The sequence below is a fragment of the Manduca sexta genome, unplaced genomic scaffold, assembly GCF_014839805.1.
Source record: "Manduca sexta isolate Smith_Timp_Sample1 unplaced genomic scaffold, JHU_Msex_v1.0 HiC_scaffold_1293, whole genome shotgun sequence".
NCBI lineage: Eukaryota > Metazoa > Arthropoda > Insecta > Lepidoptera > Sphingidae > Manduca > Manduca sexta.
In genome coordinates this window covers 24,554-33,329 of record NW_023592143.1, presented here as the reverse complement: position 1 = coordinate 33,329, position 8,776 = coordinate 24,554, and the positions used below count along the sequence as shown (strand labels likewise).

The window sequence follows — 8,776 nt, the reverse complement described above, 5'->3', positions numbered from 1 at the left end:
CCCGCCCCGAGCAGGCAGTGGGGGATTTTCCCTTTCATTGCCACCGTCATAAATCGTAACCCGGTATGGAGGTCTGTGGATATGTCTCGCGCTCCTGCCGGACCGAGGGTCTTGGCTTAACCGCCCGGACCGCGAGGACGAAAACCTCTATAAAAATCACCCCGAATCTCAAGCGGCGGCGCACCGCGAGGGGATGCATGGCCGATGGGTAGTTCGGTCTCGAGTGCGACCCCCCGCCAGAGTACCGGCCGACACTCTGTGCGGGTTACGCTAGGCTTACCCAGGTACAGGGGGGCTCTGCCTGGGCGGACCACCCTTTCCCCATACTCGTGGGAACAAGCATGGAATCTTTATCCTCAAAACCCAAAAACCCTATAATTCTATTGACGAAGTTGCCTTCTCCAGTTCCGGAATCCGGGGCTGAGGAGGCGGAGTTCGGGGGCGAAAGCCCGCTGATGGCGAAGTAGAGAAGGAGAACACGGGCGCGAAGCCCATGGAGGTGGCAACTGAATTCGTACGGCCTCCGAGCTTAGACTCGGACTCAAGTGGGAGCGGCTCCACCGTACGAAGCAAGAAACTTTGGAGGAGGAACTCGCGCTCAAGGCACAGTCTGTCGCAATTCACCAGCGACACCGACGAACCAGCGCCAAAGTCGCAAACGACTGACAGCAGAGGGAGAGGACGCCCGCCCTCAGTCGGCAAATATGTCGGCTTGAGGAAAGCTCAGCTCGAGCGGGATAAGCTCCAACGCGAAGAAGCGAAGAAGAGGGCCGACAAGGAGCTGGAGGACCGGCTCCATTTCGTCAAGTCGCCGATCCCTTCCCAAGGCATCAGAGACCGAAGATGAGGACCGACCCGTGCTGAGGGAAGACCTAAGACAGTGTGTCCAGGTAGTACGCACAACAGTGAGGAAATCTGGCAACCTCAAAAGGAACTTCCCAGAAGGCACTAAACTGGGTCACGAATAAAATTGCCAGGTACGTGACCAACCAGAGTCCGCTGTAATCGCTCTTCTCGAGAGCGAGGCAAAGAAGTGGCAGGAGAATTGTGCCCGGCTCGAGGCAAACATGAAGACCATCCAGGAGGAGAATACAGCTCTGAAACGACGCCTCGAAGAGCTGGAGGCGGCCGCCAAAGGGCCGTCTACAGAGGAGATGCTGGCGATGGTCGAAGCGAGGGTCCAAGCCCAAATGGAATCCATCCTCATGGGCCCGGCGCAACGGCCACCGCTGGCACACGAGAAGAAGTCTACTCCCGGAGATGTCCAACTCCCGGTGAGCGATGGCTATGTTGGCGGAACCCACGCCAAACCGAGGAAGGAGAAAGGAAAAGGAAGGGGAAAAAAGACGGCCCAGCCCGCTCCGGCTCCCGCTCCTGCTCCCACTATCCCCGCTCCCATTGCTGGGCCTTCCAGCGCCCCGCCGCAAGCCATAGCGGGCCCTTCTACAGCGGCGGCGTCGACACCCGCGATGGCGCCAGCAAAGACGCGAGAGAAGAGCGCCGCGCCTGCAAAGAAGCCGGCATCAGGCTCCAAGCCGAAGAAGGGCGGAAGAAAAGAACCGGCAGCTCAACCCGCGCCGGAGCCCCGTCCGCTGCCGCCGGCCCCTGACTCAATGGAGACGCCATGGGTCGAGGTGGCCAGAAGGAAAAAGAAGGGGAAGTCGACAGCAGCGCCAACAACAGCCAGCGTGCAGCCGCCAAAACCTTCGCGCCGGAAGGAACCCAAACTGCGGCCGCCACGATCTGCGGCCGTGGTAATTTCGTTGACACCGGCAGCCATGGCAAAGGGTCTGACGTACAAGAGCGTCCTCACTGACGCACAGCATCGCGTGGACCTCACCGGATTGGATATATCGAGGCTAAAGCCGAAGTTCACGGCCACGGGCGCCCCGATGTACGAGGTGCCCGGGGCCAATTCGAGGAGAGGGCCGACTCCTTCGCCGCGAGGCTGAGGGAGTGCTTCGGTGGGTCGGAGGATATTAAGATCTCCCGGCCCACGAAGACTGCAGAGCTGCGGCTGACGGAGTTAGACTACACGGCCACTCCGGAGTCGGTCGCAGCGGCCCTCTCCAGAGCCGGTGAGTGTCCCGCGGACGCAATCAAGGTGGGGCAAATTCGCCCCGATCGCTCCGGCGTTGGGACCGCCTGGGTTCGTTTGCCCATAAAGGCGGCCCAAAAGGTGAAGGGGGCGGGCCGAATATTAATCGGTTGGACCGCGGCTCGAGTGACTGTCCTCGAGTCGCGGCCCCTGCGGTGCTTCCGGTGCCTGGAGAGCGGGCACGTTAGGGAGCGCTGCGACTGCGCGGTGGACCGCAGCGAATTGTGCTATCGCTGCGGTCAGGCGGGCCACAAAGCCCGAGAATGCAAGGCCCCAGCGAACTGCGCAGTCTGCGCTGCCGCCGGCAGGCCCGCCAGGCACCGGCTCGGGGAAGGCTTGTTCTGCCCCTCCCGACGCAACCGGCGCCGCCCCAAGGAAGGAATGCCGCCGCGGCTGAGGTTCTGTCCCAGCCGCAGGCGGCGGGCCCACCGCAACCAGTGGCCGAGATGGACGTGGAGGAGATCGCCCATCAGTAATGGACCTAAGTTTCCTCCAGGCGAACATCAACCACTGCGCCCGCGCCCAGGACCTGTTGTCCCAAAGCCTGGCGCAGTGGTCGGTGCAAGTGGCCGTGGTCGCCGAACCGTATTTTGTCCCGCCCCGAGATAACTGGGTAGGGGACATCGACGGGTCGGTGGCCATCATCACCAGGGTGCCGCTGGCTCCCCGCCCTTCGCAAAAGTCGAGAAGGGCCAGGGATGCGTCGCGGCTCTGTTGGGGACTTGTGGATTGTAGGAGTTTATTTCTCCCCAACAGACCTCTGGCCGAGTTCGAATCCTTTTCTCGTTCGGCTGGGGCCCTGGTTGAGCAGGGCCAACCTCACCCGGCGATCGTCGCCGGCGACTTCAACGCGAAGTCCGCGGTCTGGGGTTCGCCGGCGACCGACGCTCGCGGTGAGGTCCTGGAGGAATGGGCGATTTCCGTCGGCCTGGTCGTCCTGAACAGGGGTCGGTGGACACGTGCGTGCGGCACAACGGCGGGTCTATTGTGGATTTGTCGTTTGGAAGCCCCGCCGTCGCACGTCGTGTCCAGGGCTGGAGAGTCCTCGTGGGCGTGGAGACGCTGTCGGATCACCGTTATATAAGGTTCGATGTCTCCGCGCCCCCGAGTATCCGGCCCAATAGTACTGGTGGACCGAGTGCCCCTCGACAGGACGGCCCGCGGTGGGCGTTAAGGCGCCTCGACAAGGAGGCCCTAGAGTTGGCCGCTCTGGTAGTCTCGTGGCTCCCCGAGCCGGAGGGTCCGGTTCGGGTAGAGCAGGAGGCGGAGTGGTTCGGGGTGGCAATGTCGGATGTCTGCGACGCCGCCATGCCCCGGGCGCTCCGTCGTCCTCCGCGGCGGGAGGTGTACTGGTGGTCGGCGGAGTTAGCGCAGTTGCGCGCGTCTTGCGTGGCTGCGCGCCGCCGATGCGCCAGGCATCGCCGCCGCCGAATCCGAGGAAGAGACCACGAAGACCAGGAGCGGCAGCTCTACGGCCTCTATAAAGAGGCGAAGAGAGCGCTGCGGGTGGCCATTCACAGGGCCAAGGTCGCGGCACGTAGGGAGTTTTGGAGACTCTCGACGCGGACCCGTGGGGCGCCCATACAAGCTAGTTATGAACAAGCTTCGTACGGCGGCGCCTCCACTGTCGGAGAGTCTCAGGCCAGATTTATTGGCCAACGTTGTCGCGGCCTTGTTCCCGGCCACCGAGGAGACCACTCCTCCACCGATGGCGCCACCGGAGCTGGCGTCATCGTCGTCGGAACTTTCGGCAAGGGATATTCCAGAGGTTTCGCCCGCGGAAATGCGGGCGGCAGTGTTTCGACTGCGGGGCAAAACACCGCCCCGGGTCTCGACGGCATCCCCGGGAAAGCCTGGGTGTTAGCCCTCGAGTACCTGGGGCCGCGGCTCCGCAGTCTATTCTCCGCCTGTATGGTGCAGGGCGTCTTCCCGGCGCGTTGGAAAGTCGGGAAGCTCGTCCTGCTTAAGAAAGAGGGGAGACCCGCAGAGTCGCCGTCGGCCTACCGGCCCATCGTGCTGCTCGACGAGGTCGCCAAACTTTTGAGCGTATTATACACGCGCGCCTCGTCGAGCATCTCGAGAGGGGCGGTCCAAATTTGGCCGACAAACAGTTTGGTTTTTAGGAGTGGACGCTCAACTGTCCACGCGATTCTGCGGGTCAAGTCGCAGGCGGAGGCAGCAGTGGCCAGGGGAAGGTCGTCATCGCGGTTTCTCTCGACATCTCAAACGCTTTAATTCGCTCCCTGGCCATGCATCAACGAAGCACTGCGGTACCACGTGGTGCCGCCCTATCTCAGGCGTCTGGTGCACGCGTACCTTTCTGACAGGTACGTGGTGTATCCGGGCGCCGACGGGTGGCACCGAAGAGCGATGTCGTGCGGTGTTCCACAGGGGTCGGTTCTAGGCCCTCTCTTGTGGAACATCGGGTACGACTGGGTGCTCCGTGGTGCCAATCTCTGGGGCGTCGACGTGACGTGTTATGCGGATGACACGTTGGTCACGGCGACGTCTAAGACCTTCCAGGGCGCCGCGATCCTGGCGGCGGTGGGCACCGGTCATGTAGTGAGCCGCATTCGGCGTTTAGGTTTAAAGGTGGCCCTCGAGAAGACCGAGGCCATCTGCTTTCACGGGCCTCGGAGGGGCCACCGGCCGGTGCCCACATCGTAGTGGAGGGGTGCGGATTCCCATCGGCAATACCATGAAGTATTTAGGTTTGATTTTGGATAGCCGGTGGGAATTCCGCGCCCATTTTGAAAAGCTTAAGGACAAAGTTGACCAGGGCGGCGGGCGCTCTTTCCAGCCTGCTGCCCAACCTGGAAGGTCCAAATATCCCTTGTCGAAGGTTATACCACGGGGTCGTGCGATCCATAGCACTATACGGCAGCCCGGTCTGGGCTGACGCCCTAGGGGAGCGTTCTGCCGCTCTCCTGCGGGGCCCGCAGCGGGTCATTGCGCAGCGGGCCATACGGGCGTATCGCACGGTCTCGTTCGAGGCGGCTAGTCTTTTGGCCGGATTCCTGCCCTGGGATCTGGACGCCAAGGCTCTCTCCGATACATTCCATTGGAGGGAGGAGGCGTTCAGGAATGGGCAGCGTCCGGCCCTGAAGGAGGTGGAGGCCAAGAGGGCCTCCTTACGGCGAGCCGCCGTGGAGGAGTGGCGTCTCAGGCTGGAGGCCCCGTCAGCGGGGCTTCGGGCCGTCGCGGCAGTGCGTCCTGTCTTTGCACAGTGGCTGGACAGGCGCCACGGCGCGGCAACTTTAGATTGACACAGGTGCTCACCGGGCATGGGTGCTTCGGGGAGTACCTGTGTCAGATAGCAGGGACGGAGATAAGCGCCGTGTGTCACCATTGTGACAACTGCCCGCGGGATACGGCCCAACATACGTTGGAGTCTTGCCCAGCCTGGGACGATGAGCGCAGCGCTCTCGTGTCAGTCGTCGGAGGAGACCTCTCGCTGCCGGCTGTGGTCGCGTCCATGGTCGACAGTCGGGAGGCCTGGCGTGCGGTGGCCCACTTCTGTGAGGTGGTTCTCTCGCAGAAGGAGAGTGCCGAGAGGGATCGGGAACGGGCCGATCCCTCCCGCCGTCAGAGGAGACGTAGGAGGCGCCGGGTGGACGACTGACCGGCGTCTCCCGCCCTGTGGAATGGGGGCGTTTGGAGAATACCACCACGGTAAACCCCTGCCTGTCGTAAGAGGCGACTAATAGGGGCCACGAAGGGGTCGTCGGCGGGCAGCAGGGGCTGTCCGCCCTAGTGCGCGCGCACTTTTCAGTGCGTGTAGTGCGTTCATCGCACACTTTCGGTTGACCCCGGGATGGGCGGCAGTGTGGTGTTGACCTCACGCTGCCGCTGACGCTGAGAGCGTCCTTCGGTGCGCGGGGCTTAGGAGCCCCCATTTAGGAGACGGGCCGCAAGGCGGCACCGCGCAGGGGCGGCCGCGGACGAAACTCGGACCTGTTGTCTCGAGGTAGCACGCAGCCGTCCCTATGCGCCGAAGAGGGTCAACGCGGAGTTTTAGTTGGTAGGTCGTTGCGTAGGGACTAGTTTGTTAGGGTTAGGGACTCGGCCCGACCGCCCCCCGAGGGGTTCCGGGCCGCTCAATTGTCGGGTCGTAAGGCAACGGCTACCCCAACATAACCGCTCAGTCGCCCCCCGCGAAGACTGGGCGGTAGTAATAAGGGACTTTCTCCGCGACAACAAAAAAAAAAAAAAAAAAAAGGTTAGGTTAGGTTAGGTTAGGTTAGGTTAGGTTAGGTTAGGTTAGGTTAGGTTGTTCCAGGTTCGTCCCGTGCGTCAAGGTCTGATTTCTGGATCTCCTGGGCGTCTACCGGGGTGCTGGTCGGCCTCGTGGGCGGCGGCCGTCGATGATCAGGCTGATCTGCGCTGGCTATATCCTGACCGAGGTGGTTGGCGGTCGTCGCCTCTTGCGGCGGCCGTCGTGTCACGGTGAGATTGGCCCATCGGGCGGATTCTGTCGGAGGTGTCGACGGGCTCGGTGTGCGCTCATCCCGCCCGAGCAGGCAGTGGGGGGACTCCCTCTCCCATTGTCGCCGTCGCAGATCGTAATCCGGTGTGGAGGTCTGTGGATATGTCTCGCGCTCCCGCTGGACCGAGGGTCTTGGCTTAACCGCCCGGACCGCGAGGAGGAAAACCTCTATACAACATCACCCCGAATCCCAAGCGGCGGCGCACCGCGAGGGATGCATGGCCGATGGGCAGTTCGGTCTCGAGTGCGACCCCCGCCAGAGTACCGGCCGACACTCTGTGCGGGTTACGCTAGGCTTACCCAGGTACAGGGGCACTGCCTGGGCGGACCACCCTTTCCCCATACTCGTGGGATTCAAAAAGGAATCAATCAATTTTAAAAACCCCAAATCCTTTTGACGCGTTTGCCTACTCCGGTTCCGACTGGAGAGGCGGAGGTCGGAGGGCGCAAGCCCAACGACGGTGATGAGGTGGAGAAGAGCATGGGCGACAGGCCCATGGTAGTGGAGGCCGGAACATCATCTAGGCCGGAAGAACTGGAAATGGACTCGGAGTCAAGCCTGAGTGTCTCCTCTGTCCGGAGCAGAAGGCTCTGGAGGAGACACTCCCAGTCCATAGACAACTGCTCGCTTCTATCGAGTGACACCGACGAGCCGCCACCCAAGGCGCCAACAACTGACGGTCGAGGGAGAGGGCGTTCCACGCCCGCTCCCACGACTGGAAAATACGTCGGGATAAAGAAGGCCCAACAAGAACGGGACAGGCTGAAGAGGGAAGAGGCGCGAAAGAGGGCCGAAGAGGAGCTGGAGGAGCGGCTGCGTTACGTGAAGTCGCCGCTCCCTCCCAAAACCGACACGGACGATGACCTACCCGTCCTTAAGGAGGACCTGATTCAGTGCGGGCAAATTGTGCGGGCAATTGTGAGAAAGTCCGGAAATCTAAAGGGCACGTCACAAAAGGCGCTCAACCGGGTAATTAATCTTATCACTCGGTACGTACAGCAACCAGAGTCGGCCGCCATTGCCCGTCTGGAAGAGGAGAGAAAGAAGTGGCGCGAAAACAGCGAGCGCCTGGAGGAAGCAGCGTAAAGCGGCTAGAAGAGGAAAACTCCTCCCTCCGCCGTCGGCTCGAGGACCTGGAAGCGTCAAACAACCCCAGGACCACCACGGAGGAGTTGCTGGCCATGGTGGAGGCAAGGGTGCAGGCCCGACTAGAGTCCGCACTGATGGGGCCAGCTCAGAGACCACCTCTCGCACATGAAGCGAAGAAAATCCACCCCGGGGATATACAACTCCCCGTGACAGGGGACTGGTGGGAGGCCCGCAGCCCAAGACCAAGAAGGAAAGGCGGCCCGCAAGAAAATAGGATGGCTCAGCCAACCGTGCTCGAGGCGCGCCCTATGCGGTGTTACCGGTGCCTCGAGAGCGGGGTCACGTTAGGAGCGCGCTGCGACTGCGGCCAGGACCGCAGCGGACTATGCTATCGCTGCGGAAAGCCGGGACACAAGGCCCGGAGTGCAAGCCCCGCCGAACTGCAGTCTGTGCCGCCGCCGGCAGGCCCGCCGGGCACCGGCTCGGGGAAGGCGTGTTCTGCCCCTCCCCCGCAAACCGGCGCCGCCCGAAGGACCGCCTGCCGCTGAGGTTCTGTCCCAGCCGCAGGCGGCGAGCCCACCGCAACAAGTGCAGTTGGCCGAGATGGATGTTGAGGAGATCGTCCATCAATAATGGACCTAAGTTTCCTCCAGGCGAACATCAACCACTGCGCCCGCGCCCAGGACCTGTTGTCCCAAAGCCTGGCGCAGTGGTCGGTGCAAGTGGCCGTGGTCGCCGAACCGTATTTTGTCCCGCCCAGAGATAACTGGGTAGGGAGACATCGACGGGTCGGTGGCCATCATCACCCAGGGTGCCGCTGGCTCCCCGCCCTTCGCAAAAGTCGAGAAGGGCCAGGGATGCGTCGCGGCTCTGTTGGGGAATTGTGGATAGTAGGAGTTTATTTCTCCCCAACAGACCCCTGGCCGAGTTCGAATCTTTCTCGTTCGGCTGGGGCCCTGGTTGAGCAGGGCCAACCTCGCCCGACGATCGTCGCCGGTGACTTCAACGCGAAATCCGCGGTCTGGGGTTCGCCGGCGACCGACGCTCGCGGTGAGGTCCTGGAGGAATGGGCGATCTCCGTCGGCCTGGCCGTTCTGAACAG

General features: G+C 62.4%; 1 protein-coding gene across 1 annotated transcript; it reads left to right on the top strand.

Annotated features, from left to right (window-relative positions):
• The first annotated feature begins 1,067 nt into the window (after nt 1–1,067).
• Nucleotides 1,068–8,222, top strand: LOC119191279 (nucleolar and coiled-body phosphoprotein 1-like). Its single transcript, XM_037445188.1, has 4 exons — nt 1,068–1,894; nt 6,378–6,396; nt 7,015–7,554; nt 7,647–8,222. The coding sequence occupies exons 1-4, from the start codon at nt 1,068–1,070 to the stop codon at nt 8,220–8,222; spliced, it is 1,962 nt and encodes a 653-aa protein (XP_037301085.1).
• Nucleotides 8,223–8,776: the final 554 nt, after the last annotated feature.